Below are 16,935 nucleotides of genomic sequence, written 5' to 3'. Positions count from 1 at the left end.
TTTGCTTTTTTATCATATAATGCTTAGATGTTGTCACTTAGGTTCGGGTGCATTAATATTAAACAGCGGATTATCCGTAGCAAACATTACTATTAACTCGATATCTTTTTTACATGCATTAATTCAATGTATAATGTTAACAAGAAAATATAAACATAATAAAGTGCATATATAGTTATACTATGTGAAGTTTGAATATTAACATGAATGCTGTTTCGTCTCAATTTTTATTTTCCCAATTTCAATTTTTATATTTTTTTATTTTGATTTTTCCGGATAATTTATAAACATTCAACATTTTTCTTACAGCAAAAATTCAACATTTTTAAAAAATATAAAAAGAAATGTTAATTCTCAAACTTCAAGTCATAATTACTAGACACACGTATAAACAAATAATAAAACGTCTACACCAACTAATTCTTTGACTATAAGTTAACAGATTATATATATATAACGGATCAAAAACATTGAAACCTTATTCTACTAGGACAAGTTTGTTTCAAATTTAAGTAGGAAGTGAAAAAAACTGGAAAAAATATTTATCGTACTCTAAAAAACAAATAAATAAAAGAAAGGACCAAGTTGCCAACATTACTTTTCATTAATTCTGACAACATAAACTTAAATACTCATTCACTAATGACATTCATACATAGAGTATATAATTTTTCTGTTGTTTTTTATTTTTTTATGCAACATATTATTATTTATTTTTAGTTTATTCTAATTTAAATTTAAAATAACTATTAAAAAATTAATTTAGAATATTAATCATACTTTTAACAAAAAAATATTTTTGGATAAACTACATTTTAAAAATATTGCAGCATTAGTGATTATTAATTCGATTTTTTTATTTTCACACGTAAGCATTTAATAAAAACATATTTCATTCCCGCCTAGAAATGACATTCCTATAGAGGAATTCCGGGAATAATTAATAATATATGATTGGTTATCACTTTATTTCCCTAAGAATAATCTTTTTATTTTCAACAAAATTCTACTCATATTTGGTCCAAAAAATATTCTTAGGAATATAACATTTTTTTTAACATATCTTGAATTGAAATGAAATAATAAAAAAAAACATAAACAAACAGATAAATGAGTTATAAAAGTATGTGGTGCTAACGATGAATAGACGAGGATGAAGAAGAAGAATGAATAGATATGTGCAAACGTCATGCATGACGAAATTTCATTCATTATTATTATAACCAAGAAAAGGTGGAAATTAACCTATCAAAATCCTTAGTTGTTACCTTTTGTGTTTGCCATTTGGTGAACATTGAAATATAGAAAGTTATTTATTACAAATAAAAAGTTAATAACTTGATTAATTAATGCATTAGACGTATCCCGTGGAACACCACCTAATTCTAGGTCTAAAAAGTTTTTGAGGTGTTGTACCAATTTTTAAATAAAAAAAATAAGTTAATTATAGATGTTTAATTTTTTATCATAATTGTATCACGATTTATTGAAACTGCTTGTCATAAACGGACACTAATCAACTAATTCTTTTTAATGATAAAGGTGGGGAATTTTTATCTATAAGTTATTATTTTAGTTTCTTAATTAAAGTATGTTATATTGGTTTTTTAAATTTAAAAATTAGCAAATGAATTTTTAAAGAATATTCATTCAATCACATTAGTTTGAAATTGAGAATATATTTTACTGAGAAAAAACAGTTAGTTTTTTAGATTTTTTTTTTATTTTAAATATTAAATTTAGAGATTTAAAATAAAGAACTTTGAAAATTTTACAGCTTTTTGTTTCAAAAACGACAGTACATACTTTTAAGGTGTAGATGGTGGTTTAGTTAATTTTTTTTATAAGAGATTTTATTCCTTTTTTACATGAAGAGTTTTGGTTCCTAAAAACTGTGAACAATATTGTTTTAAAATATATATATATATATATATATATATATATATTACTAAATTTTTAAATTAAATTCTGATATGTAAACAATAAACTAAAAAATAAGTATAATTTCAAAATATTGTTTTTAAAGTGTCTTTAATAGTTTATAAAATTGTCATCAATATATCTTAACGTGCTTTTTATACAACTTAATGATAAATTCTAAGATTTTATTTATTTATTAAATATTCTCAAAAATAGCTACTAACTAAGATATTTGAATTTAAAATTGAAAAGAATGTTATTATCTAATGTGTCATTTTAAAGGTTAACAATCCATTTCTTTTGGAGCTTAAGTAAAGTCTGAATTTCTAATAATGCTATTATTTGTTGTGTCACGTCAATATTGCGACATTGCCTGTAAAGTAAACCCTCTAAAAGTAATACATATGCATTCAAATGCATTATTCATGCATCGGTGATCTGTTTGAGGTTGAGATGCACTGCATTTTCACGATTCAGCCATAATATTCACTCATCCGTTCCAAATCATATATATTCAAAATAAGTTTTAGTATTTAATTATTTTTCTCAATAATATTACTAGAGTTAATTATTGTATATGAAGTATTATTTGTATTAAAATTTAAAATCTCATCACAAATTTATTTTTAAAAGGTGTTCCTGTAAATTAAGAAAGAGAAATGTATTTAAATTGTTTTTGATCTCGACTTTTAGACGATATGTGACTATTGAATATACCAGAACAAGTTTGTCACTGGAGGATTGAGGGAACAAGGATTTGTCTTTAGAACAACTTTTCCATTTGGTAATTTGTCTTTGGAACCTCATTTTAATCCTCACAGACGACACCAATGTTCTGACCCAAATCCGTAGATATGACATCACTAGGGTCAATTAACATATTCAAGATATTGTCCAACACCAAATGAAAACTCAAACATTACCGAAACAACTCGTAATCATCAAGTTATTCAGGATAATCAAGATTGCGCCGAGGACATAGTTGAATTCCAACCATCCTCCGTTAGGCCATTAACTCAAGAAGAGTATCTCCTTGTTGCACTCCAACACCAAGATCATCACAGAGAAAGACTTGGAGCTTCGAACAACGGTCCTTCAAGGCAGTTTCAATCGTTTTGCAGAACAATATGATGATAGCTAACATGAAAGGGTTTCATCATTTCACATCCAAGATTATGGACATCCATCCCCAAAAATGGAAGAGGTCAAGTATGAAAAAATACAATGAAACGTTGAATCTCAAGACCCATATCCAAGCTTATATGACACAAGTAAATCTCTTTTTGGACAACATGACCATACAGTGCAGGTTCTTTAAACTAGACTAACAAGAATTGCCCTAGAATAATATTAGTCTCTGCTAAGAGTTCAATAGACTCTTCCCGCACATTTTGTGTAAGATTTCTTGTTAGGTTTGTCAATTGTAAACTTATCATTGTGACATGAACTCTTCATAGCTCTTATAATCATAAATATTTTATATTCTTATTTACTTCATTTGTAGGTGAACCTCCCTTCTTTCTTTGTGACCATCAACACAACGAAGTTCGGTCTATGGAAAAGTCATCTCTTCTCCACCTCAAAACTTTCCATATCTATTTTTAGTAAAAACAATTTTATGATAATTAACTCGTAATTATTATTTTATATTTTATATTTTATTTTCAACTCATCAATTAAATCATTTTCAATCATCTTTAAGAACCTGTTGATTGATAAATTAAAAAAAAAAAAAAAAAAACATACTAATTAATTGACAATTTAGAGATAAAAATAAAAAATATTTTAAACATTGTATAAAAAAATAATAAAATTTATTAAGTTATAAATATAGTATAATCATTACTAAACAGGCTGAAGATAAAAATTATACGAAAAATAAGTTGTATTAAATTGATAGTCATAAAGAACTCATTTATTAAATAAACAAAAAATATAATTTTTTTAAATTATAGAGAAAATTATAAAAGTAAATTATTACTTTAAGAGACTTTATTTTAGAATTTAATATGATACATCAATATCAAAAATAAATAAACATAGCCCATATTCAAAATTTGAAAAATGAGGCATTTAATATAGGGGGAAAAAAGATAAGAGACTTTGAGAGTTTGAAAACTTGAAGTTGGTTAAATATTACACTTGGATTCATGGTCAAAGACTTATTTGTTTATTCTATTACGTAATACTGAGGTATTCACACACGTCATCTTAATAGTTTTAAAGTTAGTAACATAGTTTATTTGGCCATTTTGGAATAAAACATATTTTAGTTCTTCAAGATTTGCTTTTGTTGTTCATGTGATTTCAAGCTGGAGATAGCGTTTACGCGAAGCTCTTTTAAAAATTTGCGTTTGACGTTGACAAATTAGATTCGCCACATGCAAGAATCATTGTCAAAAGGAATATAAAAATGTAACATTTTTTTAATTAAACTTATGATAGAGGTGCATAGAATATTGCAGTATATTTTATTCACTTTCAAATTTTTGTTTATTACATTCGCTAAATTAATAGTAATATCACGATTTGAGAAGTTGTTTTCATTTGCAAGACATGAGAATTTTATATTTTGAATGAACTCAAGCACTGCAACATTAAGTGCTTATTTTATTTGTAAAATATGGTGACTTAAATGTATTGATGAAGATGCAGGAGTGCTACAAAAAATAGAATAAAGGCTTCACCACAAAAATGTCCAAATCTAATTTTTTAAAATACAAATTAAGCATCCCGTTTTTTAAGCTTACTTCAGTGCTTCATTGGACCCACCTAAGCCTATTTCTTTTTAGTAGAAGAGTGCACAAATGATGAAGGAAGAATATTGAAATTGAATCCTAGATTAACATAGCTCTCAAAGTGGATCAAAAGTACTTAATTTATTAGATTTTAATTGAGTTTTATTTTAAATTATTATTTAGTATTTATGTTTGATATAGATATTTAGCATTATTATTTACATAAATTATTATTAACTTTTTCAGCAAATTGTTAATACTAATTCTAATAACATATAATAACAATAAAGAATGATACATTTTGGATAACTTTAAGCTTAACAACTTAAATAAATTTGAGTTTGATCGATCATACTATCACATATCATCCACCATTAACATTGGTAATTAAAGAAAAAAACAACCCCACATTAACAGAAGACTAACACTTAAACCAAGTTCATGGCATGACCTGCAAAAAAAAGTTGCATCAAATATCCTTTCACTTGCTATTAAGAAGTAGACTTTAGGTCTAACTCAACCTTATAAAATCAAATCAATGAGATGAGATTTGCACCCACTTATATACTATAAAAAGTTCTAATCTTTAGTTAATGTGGGATCTCCAACACTTGCAGCAATGAGCTTTAACTAACCAATTCAAATTGAAATCATAAAATATTGATTTACACATAATATTTATTACTTTAAATATTTATTGATTAATATCATAAAAATATGAAAAGAACTTTTATGATTGAAGAAAATAAGTTATGCAACTTCTTATTTTTGTTAAGAAAATATTTTGCATAATCTAGGAAATGCGGGAAGATATAAGAGATAAAGAAAACCTTACATGCTACCTTCCAATGTTTTTTTAAACAAATTGTCTAGAACATATGAAATGTATCAAAATGAGCTTCACATAATAGAATTTTCAGAACAATTTTTTCACAATATAAATGATAACTTCTAGAAGTTTTCCAAAACCAGTTTTTTTCTTCAGTTCTTTCTTCTTTTTCCTTTCAAAATTTGCAATGGAAATGGAAGTGCAGTAGCAGCGATGCCGGCATGACACGGTTCAATGAGAGGGTATTTTAGTCTTTTAAATTAGTATGGAGTACAATTAGTAATAGTAGGAGTGCTTGAAGTAAAAATCTTATTTTTACTCTACGCTCTTTTTATCTTGATTTGTAAATGGAATCTCAATTTTTAAAATATTAATTATTGAAAATAATATTATATCATTTTAAATTATTCATTACAATTTCAAAAATATAATTTATATATTTAAATATTTATGAATTTCATTATTATATTATAACTTAAATAATAAAGATGTATTTATCATGACTTTTAACTATATTTAAAAAAATATTTATATTTACCTTGTACGCTAGACGTACTAAAATACTATTTATGAAGGAATTGTAAATAACATGAATATAAATTATCTTAATTCAAACATTTTGATTAATTTAAAAATATTTAATATTAATAATTTTTTTAATCTTTTATCGTGCCGTGCTCCTTTTGCAAGCCAGAGATATTATTAAAATTGATCAAAACACAAGATGTGCCTGAATAAGAGAATTACATATGTTGAATAAATGAATTAGAAAGAATTACAGTAGCACGATACATATACACTAAAATTCAGGATGAAAAAATTCTTCAAACAACGATTCGTATTGTGAAAGTGTTGTGAAAGTGTGAAACCGTATCGTTTATACGTATCGTGTATTGTCTATTCAAATGTTATAGGCCAAACAAAAGAGAAAATGGAATGAGAGTGCATGTTTTTTCCTGCACATATTCACCGCAGAAAAGAATAGTCCATCATGCTCTATTATCCCCTCTTGCATTTCACTTCTCCTTGACAAATGTTAGAACTTAATTGGAATAGATATCATACAAAATAAAATAAATTAAACATGAGATAATATTAATTTAATAAGATATGGACACATCACATTTACAACTTCGTTAAATTTAAAGAGCATAGCATAGTAATATTTTAAGTCCCCTTATGAATAAATAAATATCGTAATTGTAGATAATTCGACATCTAAATCATACACTTATAGCATCTGAATAATATAGCAACAAATCAAATAAACTTGATCTTCTAAACAAAATAGTAATCATAAAAATGGCAAGATTATAATAACAAAATAGAGCTCTCTTGTTGCTGTAATGTGAGCTGGACATTTGTACTGCTTCTTATGCTCAGCCCTTGCAAGGGTAATCTTCATGCACTTTCCAAACAACCATTTCTCGCATGTCACAACAAATCCAAACATAAGCTACATCTCTCTCTCTCCACATGCCCCACACAAAGTCTCTCTATCTTCCTCTTTCAAACTCACACCCTCTTCATGTCTCTCTTTGATTGTATTGTTTTTTAATACCTTGATCCAGAACCTCAGCATTTGTCAAACCAAAATAGAGCAAAAATACATATATGGTCAAATACCAACAAGAAACCAGTTCAGATTACAAATTGTAAAAACTTTTTTGGCTCCGTTACTTCTCCACTTCCCCCTACATTACGTAGTGCTCTTGTTGTTTGTAACATAAATGAAATCGCAATCATATTATTCTCAATTCAATGAAGATAAGCCTGGGATAGTTATTATAAAGAGTTGCTACTAATTTTCCTTGTCTCAATCCTAATGACTTGATTTTAGTCTAGTTTAAAAAGTACTGAAGAGGTGGGAAATAGGTTACATTATTAAGAAAGAGCATAATTCTAACTGTTCACATAGAAACATATGCCAAAACTTAAAATCTTCTTCCAATATTGTTGTTCCAAGTTTTCACAACACAAGTAAACTAGTGAAATAATAAAGAAATAAAGACCACTGGATTTAGCATGCTAACCAGTCCCAACTTTGAATCTGTTAACTCGAGAGTCAAACAAAAGGACTCTCAAAAGTCATACTAACAATCTCACACAAAGAAAAAGAAGAAAAAAAGGCAGCGAACGAAAAAAATAAAACACGGTTGGAAACCATTAGAAATAAAGGCTTAGAAATATTGCCAAATTATAATATATAATATAAATGAGGTGTAAATCTCAGCTTTGTGAAGCTAAATTACGCATAGACCCAATTTTAAGACACAAATCAAATAAATGCTCAAAGTTGAACTCAAGAGGATGAACAAACCAAAGTTGAACTTAATCAAAATAAACACTTTAGGGCTTTTAATCATGAAAATAAATGACAGATGAAGCTATTCAAACTTTTAACCGGCATTAAGACAGCAAAATCAGGTATCAGAAGTAAAATCTCTTAACCCTTAACCCTGCCACATTCGTCACCATCCTAACAATCTTTTTAGCAAAAAATAGATACGATGTAATTTGTATTAACAAAGTTGACTCAGATACCCACAATTTCAGACTGAAACAAAATTAACTTTGACTATTTGGTTAAAATAAGCTGTACACACTCCCGATAATCATACATGGCCAGTCGGCCACAGTTCTAAGTTCTGGCTACAAGATCCTGGTTCCCTACGGCATTCTCTACACCCATCATCATCAACATTTTCTTTAATGTGAATAACCTAAGTATCTCCTATCATATGGAAAATATCCAATTATATTAATCACATAATTGAGCTTTTATTATTTTTCCACTTATGTTGGTTAGATCGACAGTCTCGGTAGTTAAATCTCTGCAGCTCAGTCATTTCAACAACTGAGATGTGCAGCTTTCCCTCTTAGTAGGGGGTAACTTCTACAAGTGAAGCCTCGAAAGTAAAAATTAATCAAAACCTTCCACGTTTCAGTGTGCCATAGATCAAATATCAAAATAGATATTGAGATCATTTTAGGCGTTGTAAGAAGTTTTACTCAGCCTTCTGTAACCCTATGGGAGGAGTGGGTATTAGAAACCTTTCCATGTGGAGCACTTTTGAAGTAGAAGAATTTGAAATGAACAAGAATAATTTGTAAGACATGGATAGAGATCGACAACATTGTAATATTATTATGAGTAAATTGTCCTCTTGTTCTTTTTTAAAATTCACTTGATATCCCTCCTTTGTTAGAATCTACCGAAAACTATTTAACTGTTTGGGATTTGTTACACCATCAACCCCAAACCCGTAACATTACCTATTCTGGAAATCCCAATGGATAATGTGTCTGGCAAATGCCTTTTAATGAAACTTTTGGTCCAACATACACCTTTCTTCTTTGTAGGCTATCCATTAAAAGGAGCAAAGAGTGGGGGAAATTATTACAGCTGGAACGTGCAGCAGTTTGAAGGAGAAAGGGATAATGATTGTGGTTCTTGAGTTTGGAGGCCAGCACAGTACGTTAAGCTACTTAATTTGTAGTTGGTTTGTGGTTTAATCCTTCAAACACTATTAAAATGTAATGTTATTTTAATAATATTTCCTTTATGTGTACCCACCTTTAGGTTTAGGGATTTTGACAAGTGTCTTGCTTCTTTTTATATTTACATCAATACAAAACACAACAGTGCAAGAGGGGTCAAAGCAGGTACAATCAAGCACTGTCTTCTTCATCATCTTTGTTGTTGCCGTTGTCCACCTTTGAGCCATTGTTGTTTTAATAAAGAAAAGTTTGCCCCGAGGAGCGCAAGCCAACAGTGGTGGTCTCACAACCAACCGATCATCCACAAGCCAATCTACTCACTTCTCGTTGGTGGTGTGTGTCCTCCATATGCCACCTTCCCGTCGTTGGAATCCCTTGGCAAAACCTTCATTTTTTTGTTCCAACTCACCTTTGTGTTTGGACACGTGCTCTCACGATTTTAGGGTTTCTCGTACTTGTTCTCAAGTTTGGTCACTTCTCTAAAGTGGCTTCAATAGGTTGTGCTCCTTTCTTTTTGGCTACTCTGACCATTACAATTGCAAGGCTCAACGGGAAGAATTATTCATCTTGGTCTACCTCTGTGGAATTATGGTACCCTAATCAAGGATACCATGATCACTTAGAAACTGAAATCAACTATATTTCTGATGCAGACAGATCAAAAAGTGGCGAAAGATTGACTTCCAACTATTTGTTTTTATGGCAATCAGTTGAGATTGATGTGTCTCTTATTCGAAGAATACAGAGGAAATTTTTGCTAATGATATCCAACATCTTTATGATTCAACTCAAAGAGTAACTTCTCTCAAACAAACCAACCAAGATATGGTTTCTCATATGGCAAAGGTTAGGGATGCACTAGAAGTAGTTAAAGATTCCTAGTGGCAGACTCATTAGAGGAACTCAACAAGAAACTTGATAAATATTATATGGTCTTGATTCTAAAAAGCCTACATTCATATTTTGATCATGTTCGTGCTCAAATTATAGTTGGTGATAAAATCCCTTCTATGGATGGTTGAATCACTAACTCAGGTGTGCCTAACATGAAAGATGACAATCAACATGAAGTTATTGAAACTACCATAATGGCAGTCCCTCGTGGAAGAGGAGGTCGGAACATACGAGGAGGACATGGTGGTACGTCCTCAATGCTCAAATTGCAAGAGAATGGGTTATGCCCAAGAAAATTGTTATTCCTTGCATGGTTTTCCAAACAAAGCTACTCATGTGTCTAATCTGAATAAATAGAATCTAAAACTTTTTATGGAGAGTACAAAGAATTGTTTAGGTACAAGTTTGAGAAATAAATCAGTCAAGGTCAATTCTCTTCAATGTCAAGTGTGTCAACTACATCATTTCTTAATATGTGGAAGGTCATAGTCCATGAATTCTTGAATCAGGTGTCTCAGACCATATCCCTTGTAATATTTCTTCATTTTCTTCCATTTCTTACCCAAAAATTCCTCATCGTGTTACTTTGCCAATGGATCCAAAGTGGCATCTCAAGGAGTTGGCCAAGTTTCTTTATCCCCTTCACTAAATTTAAATTTTGTCTTGTTCATTCCTCGTCCTTACAATTTAATTTCTTTGAGTCAATTGACTCGGTCTTTAAATTGTTCTGTGACCTTCATTGTTGGTTCCTTTATTATACAGGAACACGGTACAGGTCGTTTGATTGGAAGACATGAATCACAGGGTCTTTATTATATGAAACCATGTCCTTCAATATCTTGTTTTGCAACTCCAACCACAACTTTTGCATGATCGTTTGGGTTACCCAAGTTTATCCAAATTGAAGATGATGATTCTTAGTCTCAAACACATTCAAGCTTTAAATTGTGAACTTGTCAGTTAGAAAAATATGTTAGATCTTTTCCTAAAAAGTTTAAAACACGATGTAATTCTTTTTTTTCTAATATTCATTCAAATACTTGGGACCAAGTCATGAGAATTCATGAATGAAAGTTCCTCACTCTTTAATCAATGAAAGTTCATCACTCTTTAATTTTTCCAAATGATCCTCCATACCATGTCTCTGCACATGTGTTAATGTCTCTCCAAGTCTTCACAGGCTTTTTGCAAAGGCTATTAAGTGTGTCTTTTTGGGATATTCTCGCCTTAAAAAGGGTATAAATGTTATTCTCCCTCAACTAGAAGGTATTATATATCTATAGATGTAACCTTCTTTGAAGACACCCCTTTTTTCTTGTCCTCCATGGAACACTCTTCATCTATTCAACAGGTCCTTCATGTTCCATCCTACGATCCATTGATTATTCCTTCTTCCTCTTAAACTCAAGCTCAAAGTACAAATAACATTGCTCCACCAACTTTTCTCATACACCAGCATAGAGCACAAATCACACCTTCATCATTGCCTAAAGAAACTCGTGACTCAAATCCTTCATCGCCAAATTCTCATACCATGGATCTTTCATCTTCATAGCCTTCTCTTAACTCTGATCAAGCTTGGCCTATTCCTCTAAGAAAAAGGTATTTGATCTGCTCGTAATCCATATCTTGTTTATAATTTTTTAAGTTATCATCACTTATCTCATTCATTGTTTTCTCCTTGTCCACCATTATTGTTCCTAAAAATGTTCATGAGGCACTTGGTCATCTTGGATGACAACAAGCTATGATTAATGAAATGCATACACTTAAACATAGTGGTACTACGGAGCTTGTCCCTCTTCCTCTTGGTAAGAAGCCTATGGGTTGTAGATGGGTCTATGTTGTTAAAGTTGGTCCTACTAGTGAAATAGATCGTCTCAAAGCTCGTATAGTATTTAAGGAAGACTTACACAAAGAAAGTAAGGTTTTTGGATTATAATAGGAGGTAGCCAGATTGGGGAGTTAAATGAGAGGGCACTTTTTATATTACACCAGTGGAGTAGGACAATTTCATTATTCAACTAAAAATAAACAAAAATGTTAGTTAATGTCATTTTCTTAAGAGGGTAAAAGTAATGCAAAATAATGGAGGAGTTTAAGGAAAAATCTGGAAAAAAAAAACAAAGGGAACGAGTATAATTTACTCTTATTTTTTACTATAAGAAAACTAAGATAAAACAAAAATTGAAAAAAAAAGAGAGGATAATGAACCATCCTGGACAAAAGTACACAACAGAAAGCAACCAAGAAAAATAATCATTCCATGGAACAGAGCTGTTCAATCCCTCAACAATTGTTATGAACTTTCGTGTAGGAGCCTCATGGACCTAGAAATAGAGTAATCCTTCTTGTGACTAATGGTGAAAGCAAGATGCAGACTCGTCCATGACAGAACCTCCTAAACTATCACAAGTTTTCTGAAACTTATTTCTCATTGATAATATTCTAATCAATTCTGCTGTTTAAAAAGGCTACATAGTTATCCCTAACAATTGTCCCAATTGATAAAATATAAATAAAGAGATCCCATAGAAATATAGGATCACATCTAACAATCATCCTAGTTAATAAAATAGGGAACTGAAAATTGGATTCTGGTATCCAGATCTTATTAGGAAAGGAAAAGAAAAAAAAAAAAACAAGATAGATTGAAATAAATAAAGATTTAAAAACAGATATATGATAATCTCAAGTAGTGGACCACATCAACAACATGAATGTTCCTTCCTGTTAACAACTATCGGTAATCCATTAGAATCCCTGAATAAAGACAATCTAACACTTAAAAAGAATTATTAGGCGACATGACAAATTGACATCATTACTTTTGTAAAGCAACAGCTTTAATGAATTATTTAGTTTTAGCAAAGTCACAACATACATTGGAATGTAAGGCAGTGACATGATAGTCTGACATAATCTGTAACCAGGGTTGTACAAAGTTCAAATAAAGAATACAGGAAAAAGCAAATGAAACAAGAGGAAAGGTACGATATGCGAGGACAAAGACAGCCAATCCACCCTCAAATTTGAAAAAAATAAGGTATAGTACTAAATATCTCCACTATTAACCCAGGCTCATCATTTGGTTTTGTGCGACACTAAAATCAAATTATATCATTAGTTTCTTACTATTACAACCTAAGCAAATATATTTATAAAGCATATTCATTATAAATAGAATCTGTTGTAGAAAATACGGAGATCAAAGTTTTCGAATTGCACTATGAAGCTACATTGCAAAGTATCTGAGAGTAGGAATACTTCTTCAGTTATAAGAAATTCAAGACTAAAAAAACTAGAGAATGCAAAACAACAACGGGCATGTAAATAAAATGTCACTGAAGATACATCTAACTCAAAATCCAAAGCCGGCCAGGAGTGAGTAAAACATATACCTCTTTATTTCTCTCCTTGCAAATCACTCCGTAGGAAGCCCGCTGCAAATTTTCCCATCCTCCAAAAGCTTATTAATCGCTGTCTTAAGCCTCTGATAATCGTCAACAGTATTATAAACTTGATGAGATATCCGGACATAACCAGTTATAAATCCATCCTTGTCCCTGGGATCCCTATCATCATTCCTCAAAACCTGGTAATATACAGGAACTTCAATTGCATGATAGACCCTTAGATACGACCTTAACCGCAAGGCATCATCATCACACATCACGCAGAGCTTAGAAGGCAACCCCACCATAATCATGCCAGCGCACATTTCAGGAGGCGACCCTAGAATCGTTCCCCAAGACTCCGCCAACATGGTCCCCATTTTCACTACCGCATCATGGTTCCTCTGCATGATCCCCTCAATCCCACCCTCAAACCGATTCACGAACTCCAAAATCGACGGCACAACAAGTTGGGGGCTATAGTCCCGCATCCCAACCCATGCACTCTCAACCGGTAACCCCTTTCCGTACTCCTGCGAAACGATAGGGTGGTGCACGTCGTTTGAATTCTCTTTACAATACAAAAAAGCCACCGAAGGCGGAGAGAAAAACCACTTATACAAATTGCTCACGTAAAAATCAGCCCCAATTTCCTTCACGTCCACGGGCAAGCTTCCAATGGCATGAGCGCCGTCCACGAAAATCTGTTCCACCCCTTGCTCTCTGCAAATCTTAATCAATTCGCGAACGGGGAGAACCACCGAAGGCATCGACGTTATATGATCGATTATAGCTAACCTAACTCTTCCGCCGTTGAGTTTACCTTTCTCGATGCCTTTCTTGAACTCGGTTACGATTTCCTCGTCGGAACGCACCGGGAAGGGGAGCTGGACCTCGACGATGGTGCCGCCAATCGGAGTCACGTAGGCTTCGATGGACTTCTTTACGGCCTGGTAGGCACAGTGAAACATTATGACAGAGTCCTCTCGGCGGAAGTGTCCGCGGACGAAGCGGCGGCCGATCTGCTGGAGTACGATGGCGGCGGCCGTGGTGGCGTTGTCGACGAGGGCGATGCGATCGACGTGGTCGGCATTGATGAGGTCTGCGACGGTGGTGCGTGATTCCAGGATGCCGCCGCGGAGCACGTTGAAGAAGAATTCGTCGGGCTGCTGGAGAAAGCGGAGCTGGCATGCGGACTGCGCGGCGAGAACAGAGCGCGGGCAGCTTCCGAAGCTTCCATTATTGATCCTAGCGACGCCGCGTTGGTGGTGGGAGAATTCTTCTCGGATCTCGGAGTCGGAAATGGGGTGTCCAAGCTTGGGTTTCTTGGCGGCGTGGTGGTTGTGCTCTACGGCACCGTTTCCAGGGTTTGGGATGCTGTTATGGGATTGGGGAAGTGTGGTCATTGTTTGGGTAATCGCAGGGTTTCAGGTTGGAGATAGCATGGGTTGGCTGAACAATTGGAGGCTGGAGTGCAGAGACTGGAGTGGTGCGGTGAATTTGTCGTTATTCACTTCCTCTTTGCTCTTTTTTTTTATTTTGTTTTTGACTAATAAGATTGCCTCCTTTTCAAAGCATTTTAAGAAGAAAAAGGTAAGACCACAGCGTTTGTTTGCGTTTTCGGTCTCCTGTGAGGTTTTGTAGCAGACCTACACGACTTTAATTTTTATTCCGTTTTAGAATAAATGTTCAGGCAGGGGAATCTGTGACGAGTTACCAATTTAAGAGAAACATTAACAAAAATCTTACTCAACTTTTGAATAATCTGTTCCTGTTCCTACTGCAAGTAGCTTTTTAAAGAAAACTTTAATTTTTTTATTTGTCATTATTAAAAATTTTAAGATAATATAATTTTTTTAATTATTTTCTTTTTTTATCATGCATTGAGAAATATTTAGAATGAGAAAACTGAAAAATATATAATAGGTAATTTGTTTAAAATTGTACTGAACATAAAATAATTAAATGTTTTCTTTAATTAAAGGACTTAAATGGCTATAAACTTACGGAATAATATGTTTTAAATTGTATAACTTAATTACAAAATAGTCTTGTAATTAGTGTTAGGTTTTTTTAAATTATAATTTAATCACAAATTTTTTTTAAAAATTATTAAAGATATTCACATTTTCATATAATTTTAAGATTAATATTTACACATTTATACTTTTAATAAAATGACATTGTTTTAAATTTTAAATAGATTTCACATTTGCGCTTTTACAACAAAATATTCATTTCTATTATATTTTAAGTAAAATTAAATTAGTAAAAATTAAATTTCTTTTAAAATAAAATATAAATATTTTTATGAAAAAGTTAATGGTTTAATTATTATATATTAAAAATATCTTAACAATTATAGTTAATGACATAGTATTTTATTCTATGAATCCGAATACATGTACATATAAGAAAGATTATTTGGATATGATGTCCAAACCTTTTGTAGAAACAATGAAGAAAATAAAGTTTGGAGAAACACTAATCATGATGGAGCTTTCTCTAAATCAAAGTTGTGGGAGTAAAGTTTTGTATAATGTTATTAAGTTGTTAGGTTTTATGTGGCTTGGTTTGATTAATTGTTGAGTTGGAAAAGTTTGATAGAATTCTTGGGGGTTAAAATAAAATTCTTAATGGATAAACCATGATTTTAATCAATTAAAATATCGAATTTGTTTTTGTAAGGAAGAGAAAAAGTTTTTACAAATGTGAATCGAATGGAAGGTTATAAGTCTTCGACACTTAGTACATAAGATAAGGTACTTATTAAATTTTTTTTGACTCAAGTCAGTGTCCAGTATTTAAAGGTCGATGATAATAAATATTATTAAATGTGTATTTTAGCTTAGGTACATTAAACCTATTTATCGAATTGTTGAGTTGAGCTTTCGAGGTGTTGGTCCTGATTAGCACGACTATCACTATTAAACTTGTGGTAATCTCACATATGATGAAGGACTGTTTGAAAGGACCCAATATGACCTTTGTGACAAGGAACATGATTAGAAGATTGGAAGAAGAAGAAATTTAGAAGACTATATTTTTGTGGAAAACTAATTGTTGATTATTCTTCCAATTTTTCTAGTATTGTAAAAATTGTACAAAGTAATATAGGCTTTATATTGGGTCATTTTCATGGGTTATGTACAGGGCCAATTAGAGTATGGTGTAAATAGGAAAAAGAGTTTAGTTAAAGTTACAATTGGGTCTCCATGAACCTATTACAATTCTATATCGTCGTCTAGGATTTTGTAGTTCTCTCAAAGGAAGCTTGGGTGGAGCCAACATGACAAGAAAGGAGTGAGTACCCAGTTGCACTTACTCATAGGAGGCGTGACCTACATGTGGTAACATCTCAATGGAGAGCTTTTTTAGCCAATGCCAAAACACCACTTGTTATCAAGGGAATTGATAGGATTCTCTCCAATGAGAGGCAGACACTTGTCAAGTTAGGAGTAGAGCATTTTTAGGTTAATTGTTTTTTTAACTTTGGCACCTCTTAGCACTTTGTAATCTAGCTTAAGCTTTGTTTGGATTAGAGGGTGTGGGGGAGTGGAAAGTTGAGGGTATGAGTGAGTAGAAGTATGAATAAAGTTGAGGTTGTTTGGATTGGGGTATGTTAGAGTGAATGTGTGATGAAAGTTTATTGAAATTG

At 31.8% G+C, this 16,935-nt stretch overlaps 1 protein-coding gene and 1 pseudogene across 1 annotated transcript; one reads left to right on the top strand and one right to left on the bottom strand.

Moving 5' to 3' along the window:
- Positions 1-6,650: 6,650 nt before the first annotated feature.
- On the bottom strand, positions 6,651-14,962 carry LCD (Pyridoxal phosphate (PLP)-dependent transferases superfamily protein). The gene is made up of 2 exons (XM_068637332.2): positions 13,284-14,962; positions 6,651-7,048 (listed from the first exon to the last, which is right to left on the bottom strand). The coding sequence occupies exon 1, from the start codon at positions 14,681-14,683 to the stop codon at positions 13,307-13,309; it is 1,377 nt and encodes a 458-aa protein (XP_068493433.1). The 5' UTR covers positions 14,684-14,962; the 3' UTR covers positions 6,651-7,048; positions 13,284-13,306.
- On the top strand, positions 8,781-10,887 carry LOC150025992 (uncharacterized; annotated as a pseudogene).
- Positions 14,963-16,935: the final 1,973 nt, after the last annotated feature.

The sequence above is a fragment of the Phaseolus vulgaris genome, chromosome 7, assembly GCF_051622355.1.
Source record: "Phaseolus vulgaris cultivar YP4 chromosome 7, ASM5162235v1, whole genome shotgun sequence".
NCBI classification, from domain to species: domain Eukaryota; kingdom Viridiplantae; phylum Streptophyta; class Magnoliopsida; order Fabales; family Fabaceae; genus Phaseolus; species Phaseolus vulgaris.
Note: the sequence above shows the minus strand (reverse complement) of the source record. Positions and strands in the feature narration are given on the sequence as shown.

Coding starts and splice junctions, on each gene's coding strand:
- LCD (XM_068637332.2), bottom strand. CDS start 14,683: ATGACCACACTTCCCCAATCCCATAACAGCATCCCAAACCCTGGAAAC.